A 14912-nucleotide genomic window follows, 5' to 3' on the forward strand; every position below is an offset into this window, starting at 1 on the left:
GGAAAACTACCAGGGCCAGGTGCTCCCCGAGCCTCTGGGCTGACAGAAGAGCAGCCAAGGCAGGGGGAATGCACTGCAGTGTGGAAGAGGAAGGCAGCTGCCTTGTGTCCTGTTTCCCCTCCCCTCTGCTATGACTGAACTGTACACAGGGGCTGTCACTGAAGGAACAGAAGCCTCTCTGTCTTAATACTAAACCTCAGCCTTTTTTTAAATTAAGACCTTCCCCCTAAAGGCAACTTCCAGACCTGCAAGAATTTTGAAGTTTACAAGCCAGGTTTTCTGGAGCCTCTGAAAAGAATTGGTTCCTAGTAATGCAGTATTGTGCAAACTCGCTAAAAAGTCTTTACTTACCTTGCAGGGTCTCTGTACTGCTCTCATCCAAACCACATCCTTTAGCTTCAAACTGTGACAAAACAGCTGTCTTAGACCACTTCAAAACGAATGCAAGGGACTGTGATGAGAAGCATTTTATAAAGATGAAGTTGTATCTCAACAGTGATCACTGTCACTGGAGCAGGGACAGCATTTGCCATGTATTTTTTAGATACTACAGGATCAGTATTTATTTCTCCTGAACTACATAGTTTTGTATCTCCAAATAATGTGGTGCATAACTCTGGCATAGGCAGAGAATGTACATCAGTGGAAAACTTTGACTGTAAATTCCCAGTCTCAAAGCAAAGCTAAGTAATACTCTTAAGTATTTTGACCTATACTTAAGAGTGAATGGCATGGCTTTCCAGGGGGAAAGAAGCTGTACCAACAAGAACACAATATTCAAAGAGTGTTTTTCTTTTTTTTTTAATAAAATACTATCATGTTCATATCTATACAAATAATTATTACAACTATTAAACAAAGTATTACATTTAACAATAGAAATCTCAGAACTCTGAACAAGATCAGGGTTTGGGATATTTACACCTGAATGCAACACATTTGTAAAAAGATGTCAAAATAAACAGAGCAAGATCTTATTTACAATTGGAAGATGATGTTCCTGTTCATTCATTATAGATTTCTACTGCAGAGTTCCTATTTTCCATTACAAAATAGTAAGGACTTTCCACTGGGACCGTATCCAAGTCATTTACAGCTGTATAAAACAGAAGCACAGCAGAATACTCTGGACTGAATATAAATAATTTACATTGTGGAGGGCAACAGCATCTCTGATTAATCTCCTGTGGCAAAATCCATATTTGCTTCCCTTCTCACAGTGAGCAGGCAGGAACAGGGTCCAACCCCCCATGAGCTCTGTTGTTTCACACCTGTGATTGCCAGAACAGCAGCACATATTGCAAATGTGAAGACCTTGTAAAGATACTTCTGGTGAGGCAGAAAAAAAAGCCTTTAAAAAAAAAATTAATCTCAGAAAAACCAGTATCAACAAATAATGAATGGTGTCTGTGTAACTAAGCAGGGCTTGCTTGCAGAGAGTATGAATTTGTGTTGTCAGGACTGAAAATCTCTGCTAAATCTTTCACCACGGAGTAACCTACTCTGAGTGGGAATAAAGCCCTGGTGCTCTGAGGTTTCCAATTTATGGATGGCAGAAGCAGTAGGAAATTGAAAACACCCTCACACAAACCTGTGTCTGCTACCCATGCTGGATCATGGCAGTGGGAGAAGGGAACAGCAGTAGGTGGTAACAGGTCAGGTGATAGCAAGGAATGGAGCTCCTTACAGCACTGTATCAGAAAAACCAATATGACTGATCTGGTACAAACTGATTCAATTCTACTCTGTCTTGCCAGTGAAAGTGGGATCATTATTAAAGCGAGGAGCATGAAACTTACTAGGGGAACAGCAAAAGATGACAGCTCTTAGCACACTCAGTCATCCAGAAACAGTGGGAGTTTACTGAGTCCTTGAGCCAGGACTGCACAAGTACCTCAGAGAAACGTGAAAAGACAACAGGACACCAGAAATAATTAAAGGGCCCCTCTTCTCCAGCCATGCCCTCTGCAAGTTGCCCTGCCACACGACTTATTTCCTGCAACAGCACTACAGTCACCAACCACAGCAGCAGCAGCACAGCTTTAAAGTGCAGTAGGAAATCTGTGCAAAGTTCAGGAGGCTCTGGACTCGCACAGTGCATTTATTTTTTTTTCAGAGAGGTGCTCTTCCACCTGGGCAGCAGCACAGTGATGAGCTGGAAGCATGAGCTGGAAAACCCATCCCAGTAAGGCTCAGCCCCCAGCTCAAATCACTTCAGTTCTTATTTTCTTTAACTGTTCCTAAATGAGGTCCTTTCTCTCAAGAAAAAGGTATATAAATACTAACACATTTATATTTTATTGCCTGCTTTCAGTTTAGTCTATCTCTGCTCTTACTCTCCTAGGCTGTTTAAGGGACTAATATGGACTACACTGACATATGTTGGGCAATAATAAATAATATTGGGCAATCCAGCCCAATATTATTTATTATTGTTTGTTGGAGTCATTTAGGCCAAGCTGAAACCCACAGCCACACAATGCCTGTCAGCTGTGGCAGTCCCACCCCAGAGGTAGTGCCCAACCTTTCCCTTCCACTGCTGATTTTTCTAAATTAAGCAGTACTGGGTATTTTTCTTTCCTTCAAAGCCAAAACAAACCCTGTGTAAGTAGCCTTCAAAAAAAAGTATTATGGAAGAGAAAATGCAATTCTCAGGCTAACAAATCACAGCTAAACCCACAAAATCTTTTCCAAGTACATCTTGAAAAACAAAGGAACCGTTAATTGCTGGGTAGTCTTCAGGAGAAAAAGATAAATGTTGACATTGATGCTTGCTGAAGAAAATGGATTTGCTTGTCAAATGGTTTTCATAACAAGTAAACCAGAATCATTCCATCTGCAGAAGCTCCTTTTTCAAACTGCCCTCTCCAAGCACAGGTCAAGGTAAGGTGAGCTTTATCAACCTGATGGCTAAGCACAAGTTCAGTGGGAGGGGAAAGGGAAAATAAAGAAAAGAAGGATGTGTAAGATGTTGCAATTGCTCTTCTTCTTTAGAGCAGAACCTGAGGCCCTGGGGAAACACTGAGACACCAACATGTCAGTGCCACAAACTTACCTACAAAACTAAGTGCAAGAAGCCTGGTGGATATGGAATGCCAGGCAAGATTAGTTTACAGTGACAAGGAAAACCCCAAACAATTTAATAATTAAAAACTAACAGAAATTTAATATCTAGTTTCCTCTCTTTCGGTGTGAAATATCCAGTTCCTCCACTGTTCTTCCTAAAGGCAAAAGAGTGTGGATATGTGAGAAGATGAAACCCACAAGCTGCTCTCAAACCAGGGGACCAGGCCAGGCCCAGCATTCAAAGCCCATCTTGGACAGTCAAGCAGACCAAAAGGCTACACAACAGATCCAATTTTCCTTTAATTAAAGTTACCTGAAGGCCCGTCAGCAGTGTAAATATCAGAATTTGGATGAATGTGTTGATATGAAGCCCTTGCAGAGAGGTCTGCCTATCTTTCTTCTCACAGCAGTCTCCTGATCCCACACCAACGGGATCATTTAGTGTCACTTACAGCATGTAAAGGGACTCACACAGAACTTCAACAGAAATTGCCATGTTCAAGGAAGGGAATGAAATGATATTTCTCCATCCTGGTCTCATCAGGTTTCAGAAAAAGCCCTGAGAAGGACGAGAAGGTGCCCTGTCACAACAAAACACAATCCTCCAGAGAAGACCAAGGGTCACACAGTAAGTACTTCTCAGCCACACACCGCAAAATCGTGCAGTTCCTGCAAAATCCCAGCAGTCTCTGTATGGCTGAAATGCCTGTGCTGTGATTCCCTGCACAGCAGGCATCCTGTGAGCAAGGAGGAGCTGGTTTTGGTTGTCTTTGTAAACAGAAAGGGGGCACGCAAAAGTCACTGACACAGTTACTGCCTCTTCAGAAAATGATGTACAGTGTGAAAAAACCCCAATTTAAATCACAGCTGACATATTCTATTGTGAATACTCGGGACTGCACTTAACCTTGAGACAACAGCAGTAAATATGGAGGAATAAGAGAATAGAACAGGTATCTCACTTGAAAGGGACCTACGGAGATCATCCACTCCAGCTGCTTGGCGTGCCTCCATCCACTTCAGGACTCAGCATGTTGTCCAGATGCCTCTTAAACATGATTGTGGTATCAACCACCTCTCTAGCAAGCTTGTTCCAGTGTCTGAGCACCCTCCTGGTAAACAAATGCTTCCTAATGTCCAGTCTGAATCTCCCTTGGTGCCTCTTTGAGCCATTCCCATGTGTCCTGTCAGTGGATCCCAGGGAGAAGAGATCAGCACCTCCCTCTCCACTTCTCCTCTCAGGGAGCTGCAGAGAGCAAGGAGGTTGACTGTCTATCCAGATCCATCTCCAAAGCATCCGTCAACAGCATGTCCAAGTTTGGTATCATCAGCAAACTTGCCAATGGTGTGTTCAACTCCTGCATCCAGATCAGTGATAAATACATTGGATAGAACTGACCCTGGAACTGAGCCCCGAGCAACACTGCTGGTGACCAGTAGCCAGCCAGACCAGTAGCCCCATTCACTGTAAGTCCTTTGAGCTCTGCCCTTCAGCCAGTTCTTCACCCAGCACACCATGAACCTGTTCATCCCACAGCTGGACAGCTTGTGCAGATGGATGCTGTGAGGGACAGTATCCAAAGCATTACTAAAATGCAGAAAAATTACACCCACTGCCTTCCCTTCACCCACTAGGTGGGTGGCCTTATCACAGAAGAGTATCAAATTAGCTAGACAGGACTTTAACTTTGTGAACCCGTGTTGCCTGTGCCTGATGGCTGCATTATTCCTTAAACTTCTTTCAACAGCACCCAGTATAATCTTCACGATTTTCCCAGGAACCCAGGCTAGACTCACAGTCTGTAGTTCCCTGGATTCTTCCCTCCTGCCCTTTCTGTAGACTGGAATAACACTGGCTACCTTCCCATGAGCAGGGACCTGTCCAGACTCCCAGACCTTCAGTAGATGACCGAGCAGGGTCCTGCTGTATGTCCTGCTTGCTCCTTCAGTACTCTGGGATGAATCCTATCTGGCCAAGTGGATCTGTGGACATTCAAGTGTTGCAACAGGTTTAAGTTTATAAGCTCTCTCCAGCTTTCACAGACATCATAAAGTAGTGTAGTTTTAGGAAACTAATGTGGTATTCTGTGAAAGTCTGGAATGATAAGCAGGATTAGCAGCTTTATATAATAAAAGTCCTGGAAGCCAGGTCTTAATTTTTCACTAGTTTGTCCTGAAAGCCAAACCCATTGCTGCACACAGAATGCCATTTAAAGAGAGCAAGAATGGGCAGGTTTGCTTCCCTCCTCAAAGACCACACAAGTGTGTAATGCACAGAGTGGCTCCTGCTTCAATCCCCCTATCCTTACCATCCAGAACCCATGGAACAGTCACTGTTACGGAACTCACCTCACCATCTGAGGCAGACCCTTTGAGACCCACTGCACCAGAGACACCCCTTTGGTCGAGTCTCAGCAGGGCACACCCAGACCTGCAGCTGGCTGTCAGTTTGAGGCTGAGAACTGACTCATTCCTAACCCCTGCCCCCTGCACAGGCCAGTGGCTGCCACTTGGTCAGTGACTGCCCTGTGGCAGAGAGAAGCTGCCTTGCTGTGAACTGAAATACTGAAATACCTTGCTGTGAACTGAAACAGAGAACTGATCCACCACTTAGATTTAGTGTCTTAAGATAAGCTCCACCTGAATTAAACAAGGAATCCCAACCACGATCAGAACTGTTTTGCTTCACCTTTGCAGGAAAACACCAGACCCCAAATTACAAGAGCAGAGACATTGTCAGGACAGACTACAGACACAGCCCAATTAGTTTTAATTTTAAAGCCTCCGTACTTTCCTGGATCAGTGTAAAAGGGCTTAGCAAAACCAAAGTCTGGGCAGCCAAGCTGTGGAAAACTGTTTCAGGTCCCTCTTTGTGGGTCCTGTTCTTGGACATGAAGGAATATCTTCCTTTCCACCTTTCAAAGAAAAAGAAACAAAACAAAACAAAGAATCCCAGGGCACCTGCTCCTCCCCATGCCCCCACCAGAGCTTCTGACAGGTCCCAGGAGCAAGATGATGCACTGACGGTCAACACACAAGAATTTCAAGCTTGGAGACGACTGCATGCAAGGGAACCTCAAGTTACCATGTTGTTTGAAGAATCAAACCCAGAATGGTATTTCCAAACACATAAAAGACATATTTCTGCCCTGTTAGGAGAAAAAGCACACTGCAGGGACATTAAATAAATAAAATTTACCTAATTCTTCCCTTTCCTTTAAAAGAAATGGGACCAAAATTTGTTAAAGTACTGGAGACTCAGCCAGCGCACACACATTCACTCCTTCTCTCATGCATCTACAAACATCATCCTTCCTCAAATCCCAGTGTCTTCCGTGTGTTTCACTCTCAACACATCCATGTTCATCCATGTCCCTCCTTCAGCCACACAGGTTTAGGTAAAAGGTGCATTCAAGTGCAGAGTACTGATATTAACTCAGGCTCAATCCTATCAGCAATATCAAGTAAAAACTGTGCCCCAGGAATCCCCACTCATTTTGTGGGATGCGACAGGCTGAGGTCCCCTCCCATGTGCTGCCTGGTACAACAAAGGGCTGTCACTCACAGAAAGCAGAAAGCTGGTGTTAGAGCATGGGCCAAAGAAAAGTGGAGGGGAAAAAAGAAAAGGACATTAAGAAGGTGCTAAACAAAGTACAAAACCCACCCTGAGGTAACTTGCAGCAACCAACACTGAAATGGCAACAAACACGGCTGCTGTCTCTGCTGACTGCACCAGGAGTTGTGAGCTACACTAAAACATTGACTGAGTTCAGCAGTAACTGAAGCCACAGTTGAAGCAGATCCAAACAAGATTCTTAGAAACAGAAAGTCATGGGTTAAAGAAATCTAAATTTTCTAAAACAGTATTTTTAATTGCTGACCATGGGAGCACACAGTAATTTTCACCATGTAAAGTAAGCCTTAAGTCAAGTGTATGTGACAAGCTTCAGACAGACAAAAGCTGCACAACAAATGCCTTTTCCAATCAGCACTGGGTTAACACAGACTTGACTTGTGTTGAGGCTCTTGAAGATATTTTACAAAGGAAAAAGTGAAACCCAAACCATTTCAAGCTCCTGTGCAGTTTCAGGTAAACACATCAGGAACAAACCGATACCTGTAGCACTTGTTTCTTGTCTCCCATACGGATGCTCTCACTCCATGCACTACTGGGGGCAGCCCTTACCTTGGGACAATCAGACATCAAACTTGATTGTTGGAAAATCAACAACCAATATTTGCACAGCTCTCAATGTTGCATCCTTACTGTTTCCTAGTAAGCAAGCATTGCTATAGGCACTGGTGCTTTAGAGTTAGTAAGGTGGGTGGAAATACAACGTGTATATAAATATGGAAAGTACCATCTACATACATTCAGGCAAACAAACAGTGATGCTATGAATGGTCTCTCCAGGGGTGCCAGTAAGATCCACTTCCTTCTTCTTAAATATATAAACAACACATCAGACCAGAAGTCAGTCTGCCAGTTTTCATACAGCGGAGCTGCAGTCGTGACCTAAAATATGGCTTATATTGTGGGCAGGGCGGTTTGAGGGCTGCTTGGAAGAATCTGAAGCAGATGTGTTTGCAATAGAAAGCAAAGGTGACATCGCTGAGCCATCTGGAGGAAGAGCTGTGGCTATTTCTGGAAACAAAGAAGTTAAGTTAAAATTGGATAAGTGCGATGTGTTGGTCATGTGCATTGGTGGCATATCTGGAAGCAAAGGAAAACTCGGCTGAGCAAAACCAACAGGCCTGGGAGGAGACAGAATGGATCCAAATCGATTGTTTAAACCTCCACTGCTTGGCTTCTCCGTGCTTGGGTTCGGAAACATTTGATTGGGAAAGTAAGGGATAGAAATGTCATTGGAGAGGGTAGGGTGGGCGGGAGAGTAAGGTGGATAGAAGGATGGCAGTGTATTTTGAGGATCAACTGGGATTAGAGCTGGTGTCCGAGTGGCACTAGGCTGAGTGACTGGTGGGATGAAAGAAGCGTTAGCATTTATTGGTGGATTCATGCCACCCTCCGGAATAAAAGGGAATCCAAAATTCTGGGAGAGAGTATGTTGGTCAGGGGCCGCGTTGTCGTTGGACACTTGAGGGCCATCAGACATAAATCGGACAATGCTTCCTCTTTTTTCTATCGTGGACTGTTGGCGCCCAAGGATCATGCTGCCACTGGTGGACAGAGGAAGATGGGGAAGACTAGGGTCAAAGACATTTCCGTGTCTCTGATTGCCGGATCGATTCCTTTCGGGCTGACGTATTTTAGAACCTCCATTGTCTTGCAGAGGATGCCTCGAGCGCTGAGTGACCGAAGAATTTGGCTGACGAACAGAAGGCTGCCCTTGCTCGCCATTTCCGTGAGAAACTGCAGGGTGAGGGTGAGTTGGCCTCGCAACTCCATGCATATTGCTGGAAACGGGTGTGTTCATGTGGTTCTTAGTTCCATGACTGTCTGTCATCCTCATGGGGTTGGACTTCTGCACAGAGATGTTTGGGCTTGTATTGCGACCCTGAATGTCTCCTGAGGAAGAAGAACTCGAAAAAGGAATAGTCAATGAGCTGTTCCTTGTGTTAATTGCCCCAATGGACATGTCACAGCTTTCCCTGCTCTGGCCATCACCATCCCTTCGGATGTGGACACTCTCTCGCGCTGGGGGACAGTTGTACTCAATTGTGGAGGAGGCACCGCACTGCGTGTTCCTTTGATGTTCTGGGATTGATCTTTGGCTTCCACTGACTTGATCTCCAAGGTGAGGGGCGAGCAAGCTCTGCATGAAACTTTGGTGGCATGTGTTTTCATTCTCCCTTGATGGCAGGGTATTCCCCGTTGGAATACCCTGTACTGGCGGGTAGGGCAGTCTCTTCTGTCTCTCTATGGATGGTGCAGCATTCTGACCAATTCGGAATGCTTGTGACTGCATGCCCCGGAGGGATGACACAGAATTGCCAATTTCACTGTTTCTTGAAGCCTGTACATCAAAATTGCCCGGCGGTTGCTGATTGGGTCCAGAGGGCTTAAATGTTTGGCAGTCAGAAAGACGCTGCACATCCGAGCCAACTGTGTGGTCAACTGACAAGCGGCCCTGCATATTATGAATCGCCAACCCTTTATTTCTAGAAACATCAAGATAGCTTCTCATTTCAAGCTGGTCAGAAACCCTAGGGCCTTGAAGAGATATTCCTATTCTCTGCTCCGAATTAGAGGGCGTCTTCCCAATGAGGGCCTCAGCAGAGTAGCTGGAAACTCTGTTTCTTTCCTGCCTGTGAGGGGTGCATGTCATATCTGATGGTCTGGTTACAATGCTGGCCTGGGACACCATTTGCTGCTCTAAGCCCCTCGAGGTCATAAGTCTTTGCATCTGATTGTGCCCCGACACATGTTCTGAAGTGGAACCTTGCTGTCTGCTGCCAACATCCTGTTGCTGTTGATGCATAATATCCTGATTGATATGGCTCTGAGGGTGGTTATGGTGGTTTCTGCTTGTTGCAGGATTTTCACAGTTCTTTTCAGGCTGGGAAGCTCCAAAGTGTTGCTGCATCTGCTGCTGCATTTGTTGGTGGTGAGGATGGGGCTGACCACCTTTTTGCCGTGTTTGATCACTTCCATGGTGTTTTTGCTGTAGAGAAAGCTGTGTGGCTTGTGTTCCCTGGATGAGATTCCGTTTCTTTTGCATCTGCACCTCCTGCTGTATCGTTCGCTGTTGGTGGACACTGTGGGGTTGAGAGTGGACGGAGTTCTCCCCGTGAGTGACGTGGTGCTGCAGCTGGTACAAGTGGTGCCTCTCTCTTAGCTGCCCAGCCTGCTGCTGCTTCAAGTACGGGTGATTACTGTGAAGGTGAGAGATGCCTTGGGCAGGGACATGTTGAATTGGCTGCAAGTGCTGCCCTGCCTGGCCTGGCTGCTCTGAAAGTGGTGGCTGAGAACCACACTGAACTTCAGTTTGTCTCAAAGCTGGCGCTACGAAATTGCTGTTGGGTGGGAATAACCTACTGAGGCCATCAGCATGCCCTTGATTGCTCACTGGTGCCACTGAATTGGATGAATTAGGAGGAATCTGACTGACTAGCATCTGTGTTTGATCAGCAATACCCTCTGGTGCTCGGTTCATCAGCGCCATCCCCTCAAGCCTTATGGGTGCTGTCTGGCACTGCTTTTGCCTCTTTGCTGTAGAAAGCAGAAGGTCATCCTGAACGGCCCTCTTGGCAGAGTCTTTGCGACCTTCATGGTTTTGCTGCTTTAAGTGTGATTCCTGCAGCTGGGGAGCCTGCATGGTGCTTGCCCTGATAGCATTCAGTTGCTCCTGAGCATATTCACTCATGAGAGCAGGTCCCGGAGATGGATTGATGTATGTGCTAGATGGAAGGGAGAGGCTCACAGTTGCAGGGACACTTGCAGGCTCTGAAGACTGGGATAAACTCGAGCAACTCACCAGGGGATGGACAATGCGGCTCTGGTGTATCAGATTATTCACGCTTAGACTGGTTATGCTGGGTGTCTGGGAAGTGGAAATCTGCAAAGGAGTGTTTGATGTTTCCACACCTCCTACAGAGCAGCTTGGCTTCTCAACCTGCCTGTCGACATTTGTCTGTACTGTTTCATGAGCACTGAATTTGTTCGGTGCTGCTTCCAGCGGCCCTGCGTTGTTTTCTTTCACTGACTGAGGTTTAAAAGGCTGTTGCTCTCTCTCCAAAGGTGCAACCTCAGACTTAGAGATGATATCCCTTGTGTTAACCTGTATTCCCCCTCCACCTTTCTCAAGGCTTTCCTGGTCAAAAATAGCTCTCGCTGCAAGAGCTACAATGTCAGTCTGTTCTGAAAACGTGCAGCTGTTACAGGTACTGGTTGAGGTGCTGCTTGTGAGATCTTCTCTGGTGGTGTCTGGCAGCATAGATGCAACTGAGAAGCCTCGACTGCTGCCAGAGCTGGTTGACATCGGGGAGTCTGCCTGCCTGCTAGTGATAAGGGAAGCACTGACTACTTCCTGATCAGAGATGCAGGAGTGATGCGGGGAGAGAGTGTCACTTTCCGTGTTCATCAGCAAGAGTTCCTGCTTCTCAGGCAAATCAACATTTGATTCTGCTGATTTAGAGTTTTCCATAGGAAAATTAGTATGCTCCCCCTGAACAGTAAACGAAGAGGTTTTTTCCACAGCTGTTCTTTCTTTTGTGAGATCAGACAGCATTTTGGTTAGACCCTGTCCTTCCAACAAGTCTGCATCTTGCATTACCACTGAGGAATCCTGTGCAATGTTGCAGGACTCCGAATTCATTCCTGCCTTGGAAGCGTGACCTGCTGTGTTGCTCTGTGCTACCAAAGTCCCAGCAACCTGCAAATGTGTCACCTGTGCTTCTTTACGAGAGGATGTTAAGGTGTTTGGAGGTTCACAGGGTTTGGGAGACTCCGACAAGGCAGAGGCAGTTGGCGGGTGGCTCTGAGATCCCTGGGCCTGCTGGCGAGGAGCAGCATCTTTGGCCGCTGGTGGAGCGAGCAGCAGCTGCTCTGACACCACAGACTCCAGCGGTGAGGAAGCAGATGCCTCTGCTGAGCTCGGCTCGGGAGCAGAGGGGGTTTTCACTGCCTGTTCAGAGCTCGCAGCCTCTTTGGAAGGAGAGTCAGAAACGCTGACGCCGCTCGCTGCAGCCGCGCCGCCCGCCTGCGATGTGGTTACAGCCTGTGATGCTGCCGGGGCGTTTTCTGGCGGCCCTTCGCCATTTGAAGGCTTTGCCACCGTTTCCACAGGAGCACAGTCCACCTTCCCTGCATCTTTGCAAGGAACTGCTGGGCAAGACACTTTATTATTGACTGCTTGGTGTTTCTTTGTGCTTGGCTTTTTGTTTGTCCTTTTTGATTTTGCACTGGATGGCAAGCCAGCAGCCGCTTTTTGCGGAGAAGCATTTATGGAATTAGATGCGCTGGTTAATACCGAAACCTCTGCAGGCACTGAAGATGCCACAGAAGTTGGCAATGACACACAGTTGACTGTGGCAATCTGGTTATTGACAGTTGCAGGATTGGTGGGGTGGCTGAGAGACAAGTGCAAGCAGCTCTGCCCAGCCATTTGCGATATGCTTTGATTGAGGTTAGCTAAAGCACCAAATGTATTGAGGGCAACATTGGTATTTGGATCCTCGCTGGTGGTGGGCTGAATAATTTGCATAGGGGCTTGGTTTGAAGCTCCGGATGAAGACATCACAGGCTGCAATGCGAAAAGCTGCCCATTTAATGAGATAGTCTGAGGATGCTGTTGATTGGACATTGTCACTGAAAATGTCTGCGCAGAGCTAGAAGATGGCAAAGAAGATGGCCTTGGTAATATATGGACAAGGTGTTTCCCTCCAAAAGTCTGTGGAAGAGAGGCATTTTGCATGGAGCCACTGGAGTTGGCGACTGCAGTCGGCCCGTTCACGGGAACTCTTACAGAAGCAGAAGGCTGAGCAGACAGGAGGGGAAGAGGATTCTGATTTGCAGCTTGTATAATTACAATTTGCTGACTAACATTTTGGCTGGGAACTTCGGCTCTCACAATGGGCGGGCACGGAGCAGGGTTTGGAGGCTGGAGAATGATGACATTCTGGTTAGCTGGTGCTCCTGTCACAGCTGAGGCGACTGGCTGAGCCATCTGAATCACCTGCATAGCTGAGTTTAATGGAAGGATATTTCCTGCAGCCTGAGCTTTAACCTGTGGCTGGCTGATTAAAGGCTGTATAGGTACGGGTGGGCACGAGGGCACGGTAACTACAATCTGTTCAGCTGCCTGGCCATCCCCAGGCAGAGAAGCATGCAAACTGATACTTGTAGTCAAAGGCCTGCTGTGGGCAGAAGACACAGTCCCAGCACCATTGACTGGCTCGTTGAGGAGGGCAGTCATTATCCCGGATGGCGTTTGGCTCAGCGGCTGAACAGTGTTTCCTGCCAGCTGCAAAGTTGTCCACGTGGTCTGTGTGTTCCCAGCTGAAGGCATCCGGGTAAGGCTACTCATGTTTTTCAAGTCTGAAGTGCCAACACCTGAAGAGCCTGAAAAAGACCAGCAGTTTTCCAGGGGACTGACAGCCAGAGTGCTTATTGCTGTCACAGCCTTAACTCCTTCTGCTGCAGACGTCACAGGCGTCCCAGCACTGCTGACCATGTCCATACTTCTGAGGACCTTTACAGAAGAGCAGCTCTCTGCAGTAGACAGTCTCACAGGTGGCACACAAGCTGTGTCTGTGGTTGAAATAGCACAGCTCTCCTGGACGTCACTCCTGGAATTGTGTGTATTTGAGCAAGTTGCATTCACCTGTTGAACTTGGGAGGCTTCCACGGAGGCACTGGAAGGAAGGCTAGCTCCCTGCAGGAGTGTTTTCTTTGTTGATTTAGTGCCCTCCTCATCATTTTTACTTTTGGGGGGATTTTGCTCATTCTGTGATGCATTACTTGAAGAACACTGCAGTTCCTGTTCTGTTGCAGGTTGAGGTGTGCTCTGTGAGCTGGCAGGAGCAGCGGCGGGCACACCTCGCTCGCTCTCCGGGGTGGAGAGCTCAGGAACATTCCCTGCTGGAGCTGTCTGAGCGGATACCAGCGGAGAAACTGTAGGTTGCGTCCATGGCTTATTTTCTGTGGGATAAATGCTAGCAATTGTCACAGGAGTCACTAGGTTGCAAGTTCTCTGAACTGGCACAACATTGGCTGTTTGCTTTTGTAAATTATGACCAACATTAAACGTTATTCCCTGCACAGATGCTCCCTGGTTATTTCCATTGGGTTGAGTCCCATTTGAATAGACAATGATGTTCTTCTGAACCTGATCACTGGGAATAACAACCGAGACTTTGGCATTTTTGAGGTTTCCTTTCCAGTGGATTGTAGGATCATCATACAGGCAAATATCATTTGCTTTCAGTAGCTCAATGTATCTCCCATTTTCCTTTTGCAGTTCGTCCAACTGTTTCCGGAGCTTTTTTATCTCTTCAGCTACAAAACAGTGAGAGCACTCCATTACATCAGCACCAGAGCAAATAATGAAATAATGTTACCACATGACTTAGAGAGTAAACACTGTGTAGCAATGAAATAAATTGCTGAAATAATTTGAACAAATCGTTAATAATGTATGTTCTTTTCAAATGGTTAGCACAACCTAAGTGAAGACTCTTGTCCTGATAAATCTCTCTACTGAGTGGGGAAGTGAATGAATTTCACAGACTATTCTATTACCAATAGCTGGATATGTCAAATTACTTAGAAAAAAACATCAGGACTAACTTGGATGAAACTGAATGCTAATCAAAATTGTTTAATTCCCGAAGGAAAGACAAGCACATGAATCTTTTTCTTTTTCCTGCTTTTTTGCAAACACCAAAACTGTTTTTATTTAATTGTTAATGTCACAGCTTTCCAGGAGAATTAAGTTTCATTACATCTAAAAATTACAGCCAAAATGAAATACAAAGCATTTGTGTAAAGCCACAAAACTGGCAATGTGCCTGAAAGATGGCTCACCAAACTGGGAAAATCACAATAAAACAGAAAGAAAAATCACAAACTACAAGATTAGCTTTGAGATGATTTCTGTCATACTTCTATCACTGTACTTTTACACATCTATTCAAGTAAATTTTATATGATGCGTTGTATTTTTATAAAACGAGCCATTTTAACTTTTACAGCTTTTCAAAGGAAAAAAATGAAGGTTTATGAATGAAGGAAGATTCATCTTTTCGATGAAAAAAAATCTAACTGAAGTTTGTCAGAAATCATTCTGGTCACTACAGTAGAATAAACTGGGACAGAATTTACCAGATGATGCCACATCACCTGTAAGCTCTGTAATTACTCATAGCTATGTGCAAGAATACTCACT

At 45.8% G+C, this 14912-nt stretch overlaps 1 protein-coding gene across 4 annotated transcripts in view; it reads right to left on the bottom strand.

Moving 5' to 3' along the window:
• Positions 1–1144: 1144 nt before the first annotated feature.
• The window catches only part of USF3 (upstream transcription factor family member 3), a 33651-nt gene continuing 19883 nt past the window's right edge, over positions 1145–14912 (bottom strand). For all 4 annotated transcript variants that reach the window (XM_048294036.1, XM_048294039.1, XM_048294037.1 and 1 more), the window contains one exon: positions 1145–14023. In XM_048294036.1, the coding sequence (XP_048149993.1) occupies positions 7557–14023 (6467 nt within the window). In that variant the 3' untranslated portion in view covers positions 1145–7556. The remainder of the gene's footprint in view (positions 14024–14912) is intronic.

Source organism: Corvus hawaiiensis, chromosome 2 (genome assembly GCF_020740725.1).
Source record: "Corvus hawaiiensis isolate bCorHaw1 chromosome 2, bCorHaw1.pri.cur, whole genome shotgun sequence".
Taxonomy (NCBI): domain Eukaryota; kingdom Metazoa; phylum Chordata; class Aves; order Passeriformes; family Corvidae; genus Corvus; species Corvus hawaiiensis.